General features: G+C 42.4%; 2 protein-coding genes across 2 annotated transcripts; both read right to left on the bottom strand.

Annotated features, from left to right (window-relative positions):
* Positions 1-511: 511 nt before the first annotated feature.
* nuak1a (NUAK family, SNF1-like kinase, 1a) lies at positions 512-11,178 on the bottom strand. The gene is made up of 7 exons (XM_083570842.1): positions 10,707-11,178; positions 7,334-7,454; positions 6,520-6,671; positions 5,512-5,577; positions 5,223-5,342; positions 3,361-3,493; positions 512-3,268 (listed from the first exon to the last, which is right to left on the bottom strand). Exons 1-7 carry the CDS (start codon positions 10,929-10,931, stop codon positions 2,262-2,264), a joined length of 1,824 nt encoding a protein of 607 aa, XP_083426968.1. The 5' UTR covers positions 10,932-11,178; the 3' UTR covers positions 512-2,261.
* A 1,678-nt stretch (positions 11,179-12,856) lies between these two features.
* Positions 12,857-15,355, bottom strand: prl2 (prolactin 2). The gene is made up of 5 exons (XM_083570841.1): positions 15,302-15,355; positions 14,805-14,980; positions 13,913-14,020; positions 13,414-13,593; positions 12,857-13,173 (listed from the first exon to the last, which is right to left on the bottom strand). Exons 1-5 carry the CDS (start codon positions 15,321-15,323, stop codon positions 12,988-12,990), a joined length of 672 nt encoding a protein of 223 aa, XP_083426967.1. The 5' UTR covers positions 15,324-15,355; the 3' UTR covers positions 12,857-12,987.
* Between the last annotated feature and the right edge of the window lie 788 nt (positions 15,356-16,143).

Genomic DNA, 16,143 nt, shown 5'->3' with positions numbered 1-16,143 from the left:
CTCTAGGATGATACGAGTCAGTGTCTGATTATAAACGTCTTTGATTCGTCTTGGATTATTTTGCTAGCGTGATTGCGAACGCGTGAAATTCATTCTGTAAAATATTAGCAGATTTCACTTGAGCTTCACCGCACACACCCTCTGCAGGCAGACAACCAAGGAGACATTATTAAACAATCGAAATCATATTCTCATTAATCTCATTTTGCTCTGTACAAATTACTGATGATAAAAAACAATTCTCCACAATTCAACCACATATGGTGGGTTTTCTCACAGATCTTCATCACGTGCACGACGTCTGAAAGTAAAACTGAAGAATGTCACTGCTGGAGAGATCTGTTTACACACCATCATGATCTATGCAGGCTGCAAAATGACTGAAAACAAACCACAATGGAAACCATCCCAACTATATCACACACACACACACACACACACACACACACACACACACACACACACACACACACACACACACACACATATATACACACCACACGCACAAAAACTTGCATTGAAGACCTTTATTAGAAGTAGCAGAAGTGTCGTGGACCAGAATATACCTTTTATTTTTACAGAGAGAGAGTGAGAGAGAGAGTGAGAGAGACAGAGAGAGAGAGAGAGAGAGAGAGAGAGTGAGAGAGAGAGAGAGAGTGAGTGAGAGAAAGAGAGAGAGTGAGAGAGAGAGAGTGAGAGAGAGAGAGAGAGAGAGAGAGAGAGAGAGAGTGAGAGAGAGAGAGAGGGAGAGTGAGTGAGAGAAAGAGAGAGGGAGAGTGAGAGAGAGAGTGAGAGAGAGAGAGAGAGAGAGAGAGAGAGAGAGAGAGAGAGGAGAGTGAGTGAGAGAAGAGAGAGGGAGAGTGAGAGAGAGAGTGAGTGAGAGAGAGAGGGAGAGTGAGAGAGAGAGAGTGAGAGAGAGAGAGAGAGAGAGAGAGAGAGAGAGAGTGAGAGAGAGAGAGAGAGAGAGAGACAGAAACCTAATCTTATGTGCAATACTGTTAATGGAACCATATTGAAAAGGTGGTTAATTATTCTAAAGTCAATCTTCTGCTCAGTGAAGACGCGACATTTCTACAGTTAACAAATAACATTTTGTAAAAACAATGGCCATCGGAATAATGCACAATAATATAATACATCAAAGATTAAATAACAATACATTTAAATACATTATAAATACACAATATTCAGTATATTACTGTCAAATCACCCTAAATGATAAATAGGCGCTAAGAGTTGTTTTCCAGTTTGGCCGTTACAGAAAGCGTAGCATGTCACCGTCGTGTTGTTTGTTTAGGTTCTCGGTTTATATATCAGGTCATGTGCTCCTTTCTGCAGCCTGTTCCATATAAAGCACATCTGTCTACAGAGTGTAAACCAGTCATTAGATTCCGCTGCCTTTCTGTAATGAAATCCCTCAACCGCAAGCGTCATGTAAATGTCAAGCAAATAAATACTAACATAGTATAAGCTGTAGCACTGTAGATCCAGTTAAAGGTAGTATCCTGTTACAGATTTACAGATAAACACTGCACTTTCACAAAACTCACAAGCATCTATTGGTTACTGATGTCTAACTGTACAGTCTTCAACCTGAACTTTTTTACAAGTGGTTTATTTTCCGATCGAGAAAGTTGGGAATGAACGCCATTTTGAGACACTGATGTCTGATGTCTGGCCGATTCCTTTCGTTTCAATAGCGGCTGTTGTTAACATGCAAGGTGTTCCTGCGCTGGATTTACTCAGCAGGTTACACCCAGCACCAGCACCAGCACCAGTACCAGCACCAGCACCACTGTGCCACGCCCCATGTTGAACTGGCTCAGACTGAACAGCAGTGTGTATATGAGAGTCTGATATCGTGCTGATACCGTATGACCTTTGACCCGGATATATGTGCCTTGCGTCACTGTGCAGTTCAGTGTTTAAAGAATGATGAGTGTTTGTGGCCATGCAGATTCATATGCCTGAAACATTTATAAATAAATAAACTCTAATATTCTTATTTCTTTACTCTTTTTTTTAGGTCAGTAGTAAGCAGTCAGGTTTGTAATGTTTTGTGTTTTGTGAACCATCAACCGTGTGGAGATGTACGTGTCAGTAAGGTGCCTCGTTCATCCACCGCCGTGAAGACCTGATAAACTCCACAAATTTCCCTTCTTGTGGCATGTAAACATAAAGTCCATGATTGAAAGCATGATTGATTATTCCTGACTGATCCAGTCGCTTCGCCGTTCAGCGTTTAGCTTCTCGCTCGCTTTCTAACTGAGACGGCTGCTGATGTTCAGGGCCTGCTGATACACTTGAGTCACATCATCCATATCCCCCAGTAGGGAGAAGCTGCCATTGTCCCCAGGAGATCCAGGTGGACTGCGGGTGTTCTTCGAGCCATGGTGTGGTGCTGCTGTTTGCAGTCCTCTAAATCCTGCCATCTGCAGTAGATCCTCGGCTGAAAGGCTTCCCCTGATGTTGGGTTTAGGAGATGCAGGAGGCCAGTCTACTGCCCTATTTGGGATGCCTATCTCCTCTCTCATTGTGGTTGAGGATCGATTCTGACTCTGTGGCAGGTTCGAGTCCATCTGGGCTGCCACGTGAGATGAGTATTTTCCGTTCCTCTTCAGGATACCCTTCCTCCCAGGAGCCCTTTTTGGTGGTGAGGCATTAGGAGGCGGAGCCACGGTGCTTCCTAAGAGCTCGGAGGACTCACTGCTCTCAGGAGAGGAATAATAGCCAGACTCACGCTGATGGTTGTTCTTCAGGATGCCTTTCACAGGGAGAGAAGGCATCATTTTGGCTGGTGAGCCTCCTGCCGCTTCCTCTCTCTCGGGACTCGAGGTAGGTTCCACGTCCCTGTAACAGATGGAGCGCCGCAGCTCGGCCTCGCACAAGCTTTGGGAGCGCTGATCTCCGGTGCTCGCCCGTGTTTTTAGGATACTTTTGGGCCTCTTCACGGCTGGCTTCTCTTCGAGAACGGCCCTAATGCCACCCTCATTTTCTTTTGAAGACCTCCTGAGACGACGGGTCGAAAGGGTGGCGCTGGCGTTGGCACCTAAATCGGGGAATGCCAGTTTGCTTGGCTGAGTCTCGGCGCGACTTTGCCAGTCGATAAAACGAGCGAGCATGGGTGAGCTGTTCTCTCGCTGGGTCTGGCAGTCACACACACTGGTCTTCCAGCCCCAGTTCACCCACCAGTGGTTGGCGATGTCCTCCACAGTGGCCCTGCGATCTGGATTTACCATCAGCATCCACCGAATCAGACCACGAGCATCTGGTAGACACACAGACCCAAAAGTCAAGGACGTTGATGAAACCACTGACATGTACCACAAGGAAAAATTTGGAGATCTCTCACACACACACCTGATGACTGGGGAGGTTCCCGGTACTCCCCTTTGCTGATTTGGCGTATGAGTCTTTTGTGATCTCCTCCATCGAAAGGCATCGTGCCATACACCAGAGTGTACAGCAACACACCAAGAGCCCAGCTGTCCACCTGCCAAGACAGAGGGTTAAAAGTTCAGATATTCCTCAGAAACACTCTCTCACATGCATAACCAGAGGGACATGGTAGCTTAGTGTTTAAGGCATCGGAGCCGGGGGTTGGAAGTTCAAATCCCACCAACGCCAAGGTGCTGCCCCTGGGCCCCTGAGCAAGGCCCTTAACCCCAGGTTAAGTGCTTTGTATGCTCAGTTGTAGGAATCAGGTGAAAATGTAATTTGCTCTGGATAAGGGCATCTGCCAAATGGCGTGTAAAAATGTAAATGCGATTAAAACAATATGCCCACAAGTAACTACAGTAACTCAGTAACATCGACCTGTGATTTGTTCTGGAAGTCTGAATCCTGGAACAGAGCCATTCATACTGTATTATCTACACACATTTCCTCTCATATCCAACCTAATTAACACCACAAGCATCGCAGTGCTCGAAAACTTCAACAAAACAATGCATAAATCACAAGAAAATTCCCTCACGGAGCTTAAAGGCAGTTCCATGTCTAAGCCTGATTAGAGAGAAGAACATTTCAGAAATCAGTCAGTGTTACGGTGTACAATAGCTGATTAGGGCACAGGAAGGTCCACTCCCATGATTGCTGACCTTTCTGACCTACAGGAGATGAGAGACTTCTGTGATTGTTGGCATGGAGGAGAAGTGTGGAGCATTTCCCATCAAGCAGGAAGACTGTAATGAAAGAATCACTAAAGGGAATGTGTGTGTGTGTGTGTGTGTGTGTGTGTGTGTGTGTGTGTGTGTGTGTGTGTGTGTGTGTGTGTGTGTGTGTGTTTGTTCTATAACTGTATTATATACATGAATCCATGTGTCCTTTGTGTGTTTACGCAGTTAAAATCTCATGCCTGTATTTTTTTGAGAACAGCCATTTTTCAGCTGCTTGCTGAGATGATTGAGGGATTGTGTTTGGGTGCCACATGAACTGCAGAATTCTGTAATAGTTTGAAGATTAGTCCTCATTCCAGCTGGCAAACACTCTGATCGTCTAAAGTACGAGAAACCAAAGGGCTGACTGGGTCCTCAGATGAACCTTGGTCCTCACTATGTAGCACATTTACACTGTGTGTGTGTGTGTGTGTGTGTGTGTGTGTGTGTGTGTAGGGTTAACCAGTTTTTTTATATTTAGTGTTAATAAACAGTAACGTGTGTGTGATTAGGTGCTGATGTGGAACAGAGTCTTATCTTTTCTATGTTCTTGTTATTTCAGCTCATGATTTGGTTGAATTATCACAGGTTTTTGGTTTAGTTAAAGTTTCTGTGGTTACTGGATTATCTTTATGATTGTACTGGAACTTCCTGAACTGTCCAAGTCTCTGGATGTTTTAAACCCGTTGTTGCTGTGGGCTGCATTTTGTTTGTGATCTCTGCAACACTTGGCTGTTGCACTTTTGGTTGTTTCCTTCAGAATCGCATGAGATGCTACAGACGAAGTTCTCCCAATTCTTTGCTTGGGTTCTTCCATCCAAGACTGCGTAGTTATCATTCAGTGTCCTGTGTGTTCATCTCACACGACTGTGTATTTGCATTTTCTACAGCACTGAGTACTGAATTACTGCACTTGTTTTATATCACGGCTGAAGATATAAGAGTTTGTTTCTAGTTACACTTCTATATAAAAGACACGCCAATTAAAACGATTAAAATCGTGAGATTCGGCCTGATTGATTTGGGCATGAACCAGATGCTGTAAATGTAAATAGTTCTGCTCACCTCTGGACCTCGATATGGTCTTCCATTTACAATTTCAGGTGAAGCATAAAGAGGAGATCCACAGAAGGTCTGCAGAAGCTTGTCTTTGTGGTAAATGTTGGACAACCCAAAATCTGCAATCTGAATCAGGAAAAAAACAGGGTATGATACTGTATATATGACAAATCTTTCTCTCTCACACACACACACACACACACACACACACACACACACAAACACACAAACACACAAACACACACACGTTACATAAAATACACATATCTTTTATTTACATTGATGGAAATGTTACCTTTATATTATAATTGTCATCTAGCAGCACATTTTCCAGTTTTAGATCTCGGTGCACCACACCTTTCTGAAACACATCGAGAAGATCATGAGAACTTAACGCAAACTCACTCATCCACGACCTGGATCATGTTTATATCTCATTTATATCTGTACCACACAACATGTCCACTGCTTCCAGAATGCCCGTATCCTGATCATTTCACAGTCTGGATTAAAACACACCTGGAAAAGGAAAGTATTTGTGGATGTGTAGTTTCCTTTGAGAGAGTGTGTGTGTGTGTGTGTGTGTGTGTGTGTGTGTGTGTGTGTGTGTGTGTGTTTAAATTACTTCACTATGTGAACACAAGCTGTCATTTTTAAACACGCCCACGCTAACACACGCTGCTTTTTCCAAACACACACACACACACACACACACACACACACACACACACACCCTGCACTTCCCCGCATCCTGTATAAGGACTGCCGTGTCCTGACCTCTCCTCTGTCGTGCTGCTCTGCCCCGGTGTAATGCTGCGCTCAGCAGAGCGATGGCTCAAAACCCCCGGCTGAACAGGGGATGACATCAGCAGCCAGCTGTGTGAGCAACCTGCACTGACCACATGCTGGACTTTCTAACCAAATCCAAACATTCGTCTCTGTGATCTGATGTTTCTAAAAAGTTTAAAACTTCTTGATGTGTTTGTGGAGCGTTTGATTAACAGCAGTGTGTAAGTGGGTGTGAGAATGGAGTTTGGGAGCAAAAACCTTTCTTAAAAATTGGCAAAAGATTTTACACACACACTCACACACACACAAACACACACACGAGTGGTAACATTATAATGAGTGGAATAATGTAATATAATCCCTCTGACCAATCAGAATGGAGAATTCAGTGTCAGATCCCAGATCAATTCACCATAAAATGAATTCATGCATTTTGATTCGTCCTGTTTCTACGTACGATAAAGCACTTCAGATGAATCCAGTCGACTGAGCTTTCTCCTCGTCAGATCCTCACCTTGTGACAGTGATGTACAGCTGAGACGATCTGCCTGAAGAAGTGTCTGGTCTCTCTCTCGCTCAGCTTACGCCGCTCGCTGATGTAGTCGTACAGCTCGCCTTTGCTGGCGTACTCCATCACGATGACGATCTTGTCCTTATTCTCGAACACTGCGCACATAGAGATCGTGGAGATTATATTATTTATGGTTGATGATGATGGTAGATCTTTTGAAAGCAGGCTGAATTCCATGAGAAATGTGTCGTATTACGGCTCTGTGTAATGGATTTAGTGTTGGTGGTTTAGTTCTGCTTCCTGACATGAAACATTGCCATGTTGGCTGAGGTGCTGGACGAGTGCATGGCTGAGCTCCAGACCCTCTGCAATCAGTCATGAACACCCCGGTTAGGAGCTGCCAGAGCTAACAGGTGTGAGGTGCATCGTGTAAAGAGCGTGTGTGCGCGTGCGCGCGTGTGTGTGTGTTGGTATGCATGTTGGTGAGAGAGTGAGAGTCTCGTGAAAGTGGCTGTGGAGTGATAGGGTCTTGTCCTTGGACAGTATAATTATACGGTCCATCATATCAAGGGCACGTTGATCACGTCTGCTCATGCCACATCCATGCCTTTACCCTTACACACACACACACACACACACACACACACACGCTCTTTTAATTTCCAGGACATTTTTGATTATTTAGGATTATTTCAGTGATCCTGAGGAAAATCGAGGCTTGTGATTGGATGCTCTTGAATGCCCATAAACAAGCATTTCCACTGATCAGATTTCAGTGTGCTGTAAATACCACAAGATTGGGAAAGAAAATACACACCTTCGTATATAGATATAATGTGCGTGTGGCGTAGGGAAGACATGATCTCGATCTCTCTGCGGATGTGAACCATGTCCTGTTCATCTTTGATCTTCTCCTTACGGATGGACTTGATTGCAACCTAAAAAATCGGACACAAATAAAAGGTGTATTTAGACGTGATGTCAGAGGTGAGCTGTTCTGAAATGTAAAGAACTGCATCCACTCCAAAGCATCGCCAATCCGCCTTCGACTGGTGCGATAGAAGTGATACGTTTAGTTCCTGTTATAGAGAACGGGACACCAGAGGCACCAAAGCTGCTTTAAAATGAGGAGAACTGCATCTAACCGTGTTCTTCTATTTACTGATTACGTTTATAATTTGTGATGATATGAGAAGTTAGAGCACGAGCGATAGTGGATTTTACTGATACTGGTATCTAGTTTGGATCGTACTCGCTGTTAACCGATTAATCAACCGAAACACTCCATGTGAAACAGAACTTTATTACAAAAAACAGTTCTGAATTATAAAAATGTGCAAAATAAAATAAATATGAGTATATATTCATTACTTAACATAATTTAATAATGAATAAGTTATAAATAATAAATATAGTACAGTGCTCTCCGTGCAGCACGCAGTCTCCCGTGTAAACACATACAGCACGTGGTGTCAGTGAATGGCCTCTATAGGGCGCTCTCGTTATCACAGCAGACCGTAAACCGGAAAAACTATCGGTAAGGATTTTTTCCAAAAGCCGATAGTTCCAGGGATCAACTACCTGTGCTGATCAGTCTCTAAAGTACTGATTCCACCTTTAAAGCATTTATTTATTAATTACTCCAACCAGTATAAATCCATGTATTGATTCGTCCTAAAGGAAGCTGATTGGTTTATTAGCCTTGTGGTGTAAAATAATGATAATTACACCACACAGTTTCTCTCCCCCAACCGTGTTAGATGGCAGAACAGAGGCAGGAAGGGTGACAGAGTGGATGGGAAGTACTTCCTGTCTCCAAACACCCTATGAAGTGACTCATCAGCTTGTTAGGAATTCACCAGCTCAGGGACGAAACCGTGCCTCAGTAACAGCTAGAACACATGACCGAGATACACGACGATAAAGGGTTTATTTGAATATTTACTTTTTTTATTTTTGTATAAATTTTGCTGGCTGCAGCAGGAAAAGTTGTGAAGTCGCACCGAGTTCTTCAACCTTGAGAGAAAGTAGGTTCCTGAAAGGACGAACAGACATCTCAGAAGTCTGTGTGCTCCACGGTAGTTATTATTAGCCTATTCCCCTTACACTTTCCAAACGGACATCGCAGATCCTCAGCCAGCCGGAATTCAGTGCATCTTCTGAGACTGAAGTCCCTTCTCTCACTCGTTCATTCCTTTTCCTTTAGGGATACAACGTAAACAAATTCACTCTGCTATAGAAGGCAGTGTAACGGGGTTTCGGCTTATCAAACTATTGAGGCTGGATATTTTTGGAGTCAGAGAAGTGAAATCTGGGGATTATATCTACAGGAAGTCTGTTGGGTCTGTTTGCATGTTCCTGTTCTGAGTCATAAAGTAGACTAGGGGAAATGGTGCTGAGAGCCCAACTTCCTGTCCAACCTGTGTCTTTCACAGCTCCATCCTGCTCTGGACTTTTATGGGCAAAATTAGCACACCTGCCCAACGTGCCAAAAATATGATTCTTGAAAAAACCAATCATCGCCCAAGAGGATATTTTCTAATCTCCAAATCAACTGCTTTAGAGTTTTGTAATATATTTAAAGGAGAAAATATGTGGGTGTGTTTGGTTCATGTGTGGTTTAGAAGCACACCAGGGGCACAGAATGTCAGAATAAGCTTTCACTATAATTAGGGTCAAGTTCCTTTTAGACCTGACCTTAATTATAGTGAAAGCATAAACTCATTAAAGTCATATGATGAGGGAAGCACACACAGACGCGCCTGGGCAGGGCTCGGAGTCTGGGCACCGGCTATGGATCATTAAGCAGGCCTGCGTTTGATGCATATGCCAGCTGGCTTGATGCTTCTTCCCAATGTAAGCTTTAGCTGAAGGTACCTTCTCACATATAGAGCAGTGCATTGTTCAAGCAAGACAGACATCAGGTGTGCTGTTTAACCTGAGTGGCTGTTTAGAAGAAAGTCTACACGCTGATGCATGAAGCAACTCGATGAAGCAGTTCACACAAAATGTACACCCTGAACGTGACGGAGGAGAACCGTCCTCATCCCTCTCTCTATATATGTACACAATCGTATAAATATTCCAGTGAATCCTTCACTCTGAGTCAGAAGACTGAGTGTGAGAAGAAATCATGCAATATTTACTCTCCACTTAAAGAGAAGTCTGAGAGTGGTTCTAATCTCGATGACGTGAGCTTTTCCTCGTGCATACAGGTGGAAGGAAGCGGTGAATTCTGTCCTGTCCTGCATTCTGTTTATCCTTTCACCTGGTTACAATGACAGCAGATGCTCCAAGGACACATTCTTACACAACATGTGTTTATCCACCACCATTCCTATAGTCCCTCATTCCACCAGCACCAAAACACAGGAATGCAGGTGTGTGCCCTTCACAAGGCTCATATCAACACTCTTGCAGCAGTGGATCACATGTGCTCCTGCTACTAGAGATTGCTTCATATATGTTTGAGTAGAAATGCTGGCGCTCGACATGCCGCTGAAGAACACGCAGCTGTCCTGCGTCTACGTCTTTACAGTGATTAAACGCTAGGAAGAGCTTGAGGATTATTCCATGCTTGTGAAGAACTGCCTAAAGTTGATGTCAAATCTGCTGTTCTGGGTTGCCAGATTGGCCTGTATTTTGTCATCTCAATCAAATACGCATTTGTGAGCTGTAAACATACACACCTTCAAAGACAGAATAAGACATTTTGACACGTCACGAATGCTTTTCACCGCGACTGCTTTAGAGAATCTATGTGAGATGGCATGAGGTGTTTTATTTCCTAACGCTTATTATAGTGTTATTATGATGATGGTAAAACTGTTTGACAGTAAGTCATGCTTCTGCTACCGTCTGGCATCAATCAACCATAAAGAAGAGAGTCACGTGTAAATGTTACACCTTATTAATGTACCACGATTACTCCACGTGTCTAAAAGTCTGAGTAAACACGTGTAGGTGTGATGGTCATATCATGTCTTTTTACAGGTAATAAATACATAATAAAGTAACTACTCTTCCCCTAATGATACAGTGAAGATCAAATCAGATTCAGTCACACACACACACACACACACACACACACACACACACACACACACACTTGTAAATGATAAACAGAAGTCTTATTCAAAGATAAAGCCACCAATCTGGCAACCCTCACCCTCACCCCCTGTGGGACTCACCACGCGCCCGGTGTGTCTCTCCACGGCCTTCTTCACCTTGCCGTAGGTTCCTCTGCCCAGTGTCTCGAGCAGCTCGTAGCGGTGCTTCAGGTTGTGCTTGTGCTGGTGTTTCCTCACGTTGGAGCCCCACAGACCCGCCGAGTCCGCCGCTGCAAAGTCCACAGGCAAAGGCGTCTCTCCGGCCGCACTGTGGTCCTCTGCCCCTGTCCTGGACTGTGTCTCCATGATCTTCACCCTAGGATTGATTGTGCACTAAATCCACGCGGAGATGTTCTCCTGCTCGCTCGTCTTTAAAACCCCGGGAGAGATCCTGGAAAAGTTGGTGACACTTGGGTAACGCGCGCGCCTGTGCGCGTGTGTATGCTCTCGCGTGTGTGTATGAGTGTGTGTGCACGCGTGTGTGTGTGTGTGTGTGTGTGTGTGCGCACGTGCGTGTGAGTGTCAGAAGTGTTTAGTATCTGGAGGCTCGGACATCGCGCGCGAGACAGTACCATGTTCAACACCCGCCCCACAGCCGGCCCACTTTTCTCCTCCTCCTTCTCCACCTCCCGAATAGTGTGTGTGTGTGTGTGTGTGTGTGTGTGTGTGTGTGGGCGCATCTTTCACTTTATGGTTACCTCCTCACAAATATGAGAAACATGTTATAATGTAGAAATTTGGCTGAAATCCATGAAAAAAAACTAAATAATAATATTAATAATTATTATTATTATTATTATAAATAAATAAATATTAATATAAATAATAAACATATAAAAACTAATATTTATATTAAATATAAAAAAACTAATCAAAACACCAGATTGAAATTCACAAAGAAAGACAGAGATGATCCACAACATTTCTGGTGGAGCTCTACCAACATCATGGAAAATCCATAATGTAGAGAAGGAAAGGATGTTCTCCTGATCCAAAACAAGGGTGAGCTGATGGGTGAAGCACGGAGGTGGTAGTGTCATGGCTTGGGCTTGCATGGCTGTGTGTGGAACAAACTCATTAATCTTTATTTATAATGGAACTCGTGATGAAATCAGAAGTCTACAGAAATATTTGTTATAAATATTGACACAGAAATACATCCCATCTAATTAGGAGAAACATCATCATGCAGCATAATGGATTTCATCTGGAGGGAAGTGCTTTAGACTGGACAAGTCCATCAGCAGACCTCCTGGATGGAGAAACCTCCCGAAACACAAAACAACTAGAAGAAGCTGAGCTCCAAGCCTGGAGAAACATCACGGAAGTGTGGTGAGGTCAGTGGTATGCTAGATTGATGCAGTTATTGCAAGTGAGAGAAAGACTTTCTTTTTATTTACTTTACTTTAAGATTCTTGTTTTCAAAACTTTTGTGGACCTGAGGTTTGGGTGGTCTGCTTTTCATCTCCTCAAATATCTGCACTGTAGAGCAAGAACAAAAGATCTGCTCTTGCTGCTCAACACTGCCCTCTATTGACGTCTTCTCAACGGTTCTTCTTCTCGCGGTGAAATGTTGGAGGTTTGCTGCCATCGTCTGAAGAGTTCACAGCAACACAAGAACAGATCAGTGTTGAAGATCCAAATCATTTGATTAGTTCTAACTGTTTAAATCACTTAATCCTGATAAACAGTGGTCTTCAGCAGTTTCCTCTACAGCCCATGGATCAGTGTGTGTTTGTGTTTCATGACTTTATACTATATTTTGTAACCAAACCAATGGCACAGAGTTTCAGATAAAAATTAATCCATTTGATTCGACTACATTAATTAATTTTTATGTATAACTTCCTGTAGGTATGATTTCTTCTCTGGATGATGGTGATGATATCAGACGTCATCAGATTTTCTACAGTATAATAGAAGTGATTCCTGGTAATGATGACGTACACTTGTGTTTTTTCTGCACATGTGATCTGTGTGTTAGAAATGTTAAAGGTTCACATGGAGCAAAGGAGTAGCCTGAGGCTGTCACTGAACTGGTTTTGCCTGATGTTTCTACTCATCTACAGGTTCTTCTGTGTCCTTTTATCCAAACCACACACTCCACTGAAAGCGCTAATACAACGCGACACCAAATCCTCCCTGGCGATCCAATGTTCAGTTCTTATTGATGAGTTCATATAAAAAAAACACACTGAACATTTTCTTTCTGCTGAAGAACTGAGTTTTTTTATTCAGACCTCTTCATGATGACTACAGTATCATCTTAAGTCAGGTTCCTCTATGTGTGAAGTAAACATGGACATAAACAGTGGAAGATCAGAATGCAGTGCACTGAGCATGGTCTGTGAGGGTGAGGAGCTCAGCAGCCATCATCAGGTACAATTCTGCATTTAAGGATCTTCAGGTAGTTCTGGACCTTGTCTGAATCTCGGCGGAAACAGTAAAGGAGCTGGTGTTCACTCATGGCCTCTCCGCTGGCAGGAAATAAGTCTTCAGGAAAGGTGAAGCTATTCATCGAGTCACTGATTATCCCCAACATCTGCATCTGTGTGGATGGTGCAGGAAGAAAGTCTACAATCAGAGAGTCCACACATTCATGATACTGACAAATATATACACCTCCCTGATACGTGACTTCTTCTAAATCCATGAGACTGTAGATACACACATCTACACCGTACCCACCTGAACTACCTGGAGATCTACCATTCATTTCTTACAGCTAAGCAGCTTTTTCGGGATTCTTCGTACAGACGTAGGTTATTGGGTGGTGTAGGTGACATACCTTCTCCAGGACTTTCTCCACTCCTTTCTTGAGCTCCAGAGCAATGCTGCTCATCTCCAAAACTTTGCTGCTGATCAAGTTCTTAAAGTCTTTTTGGTTGGACATGCTCTCATGGAGTAGGGACAGAGGATACTTCCAGGCCATCAGCAGCTTGAGAATGATCTCTGTTAACTCCTCATGCTGAGAGAGAGAGAGAGAGAGAGAGAGAGAGAGAGAGAGAGAGAGAGAGAGAGAGAGAGAGAGAGTGTGTGTGTGTGTGTGAGAGAGATCTTAAAACATCTGGTACATAGTAATTAATGGACCTTAATGGAGAGAACAGGAGAAAAGACTGATGATTTATTGTTTTAGAGGTGAATAAGAGAGAGAGAGAGAGAGAGAGAGACAGCTGGCAGACAGACAGACAGATGACAGATAACAGACAGACAGACAGACAGACAGACAGACAGACAGACAGACAGACAGACAGACAGACAGAAGACAGACAGATCAGTGAACTCACAGCCAGTTTCTGTGCCGTCTCCTTGACGTTAGGAGTGAGTATACTGGATGTGTGACACTTGCGGTAAACGCCACTGATGTAGTTTTTTCCCGGAAGGAGGTATTTTTCCTTAATGATTCACACAGAGAAAAGGAGATTTACACACATTTACTGGATAAAATCACTTCCTGGACTAATAAAAACTTTGATGCTGTTTTTTGACTTTACTTTTATCCACTGCATTCATTTAATAATAATAATAATAATAATAATAATAATAATAATAATAATAATGATAATAATAATAATAATAATAATAATAATAATAATAATAATAATAATAATAATAATAATGATAATAATAATAATAATAATAATAATAATAATAATGATAATAAAAGCATAGTGGTTGTTAGTTACTGTTATCTAATGTATAATAATAATAATTATTATAATTATTTATTATTATTAGTGTTAGTGATATTGATTATTAATTAATGATTGCTATTTGGCTTGGGATAAACAATTCTATTTATTTATTCATTTAAATATTTTAAATAAAAAAACAAAAACAATATATATCATCATAAATTATTTATTTATTTGATGGTTTATTCAAATATATTCATGTCCAATACTTTGTTTAAATTGGACAAAAGGATTGGTCCTGATGTGTGTAATATAAATAGGATTTTTCAGAGCAGATCTTTCTAAGGAAAGGAACGCCGCTGTGTGGAGGAGAATGTGGTCAATGTGCTATAAGAGAATGATTAAATATCAGCACTGATAACGAACAGTGTATTTTAACTCTTCAGTCTCCTGACTCTCATTATTACAGTATCATTATAGCCAAGACCTCATAATAACTTCAGTCTATCAAAATGATATTTTCTTTGTAAAAAAATTTCCTCACCAGCTGGAAGTGCAGGTCGCTGGAGAGCCCATGCATCCTGGAGGAGTGTTGGATGACCCTGTCAAAGAGATCAGCCAGAGACAGGAGCTGGCAGCCGGTGTGTCCGTAGGCACAGAGCGGCACGGTGCTCACACAGGAACACAGGTCCAGACACAGAAATGCCACCAAGAGAACGACTACAGACAGAAGGAGCAGCAACCAGTAGGAGAAAGATGATAAAAATATCACCCAGTCCCTTCGTAAGAAACAAATATAAACATTTCTGTGTAATAATGAGAGGAAACGCCTTAATGAACCTCCAAAAAGCAGCTTACAGCCACAGAGAGGAGAGAAAAGTAAAAAAAAATGAAATGACAGAGAGGAAATAAATGCAAATGAAATAAAAAATGAAACAAAAGAATGAAAGAGTAAAGCGGAAATAAAAACCCAAAGATGAATCCAGAGCTGTAGAAGTGAGAGAAGTGTGTGAAAGCCTTTCAGCAGGTCTGCAGCAGTACCTTGTTTTTGGTTGTTCGACATGCTGAGAGGCGATCGTGTGCTTCTGCTGCAGTCCAGGGTTTCTCTTATATGCAGGTGGTCAGAGCTGAAGGCGCTCCATGTCATAGTGAGAGGTGACGACGTCTAGACGTCATAACCCCACACGTCTGTTTGTGAAAAATCATCTTTCCACAACTTTCAGCTTCATGATTTATACATCATCATCATCATCATCTTCATCATCACCATCATCTTCATCATCACCATCATCTTCATCATCACTACCAACATCATCATCATTACCATCATCATCATCATCACCATCATCTTCATCATCACCATCATCTTCATCATCACCATCATCATCATCACTACCATCATCATCATCATCATCATCACCATCATCATTATCTTCATCATCATCATCTTCATCATCACCATCATCACTACCATCATCATTATCATCATCACCATCATCACTACCATCATCATCATCATCATCATCATCATCATCACTACCATCATCACCATCATCACTACCATCATCATCACCATCACCATCATCTTCATCATCACTACCATCAGCATCATCATCATCATCATCACCATCATCTTCAACATCACTACCATCATCATCATCAACATCATCCTCATCATCATCACCATCATCTTCATAATCACCATCATCTTCATCATCACTACCATCATCACCATCATCTTCATCACCACCACAATCTTCATCATCACCATTATCACCACCATCATCACCATCGTCTTCATCATCACCATAATCATCACCATAATCACCATCTTCATCATCACTACCATCATCACCATCATCTTTATTATCACTACCATCATC

Source organism: Silurus aristotelis (assembly GCF_946808225.1).
Source record: "Silurus aristotelis genome assembly, contig: scaffold_194, whole genome shotgun sequence".
Taxonomy (NCBI): domain Eukaryota; kingdom Metazoa; phylum Chordata; class Actinopteri; order Siluriformes; family Siluridae; genus Silurus; species Silurus aristotelis.
This window is presented reverse-complemented; position numbering and strand designations above follow the sequence as displayed.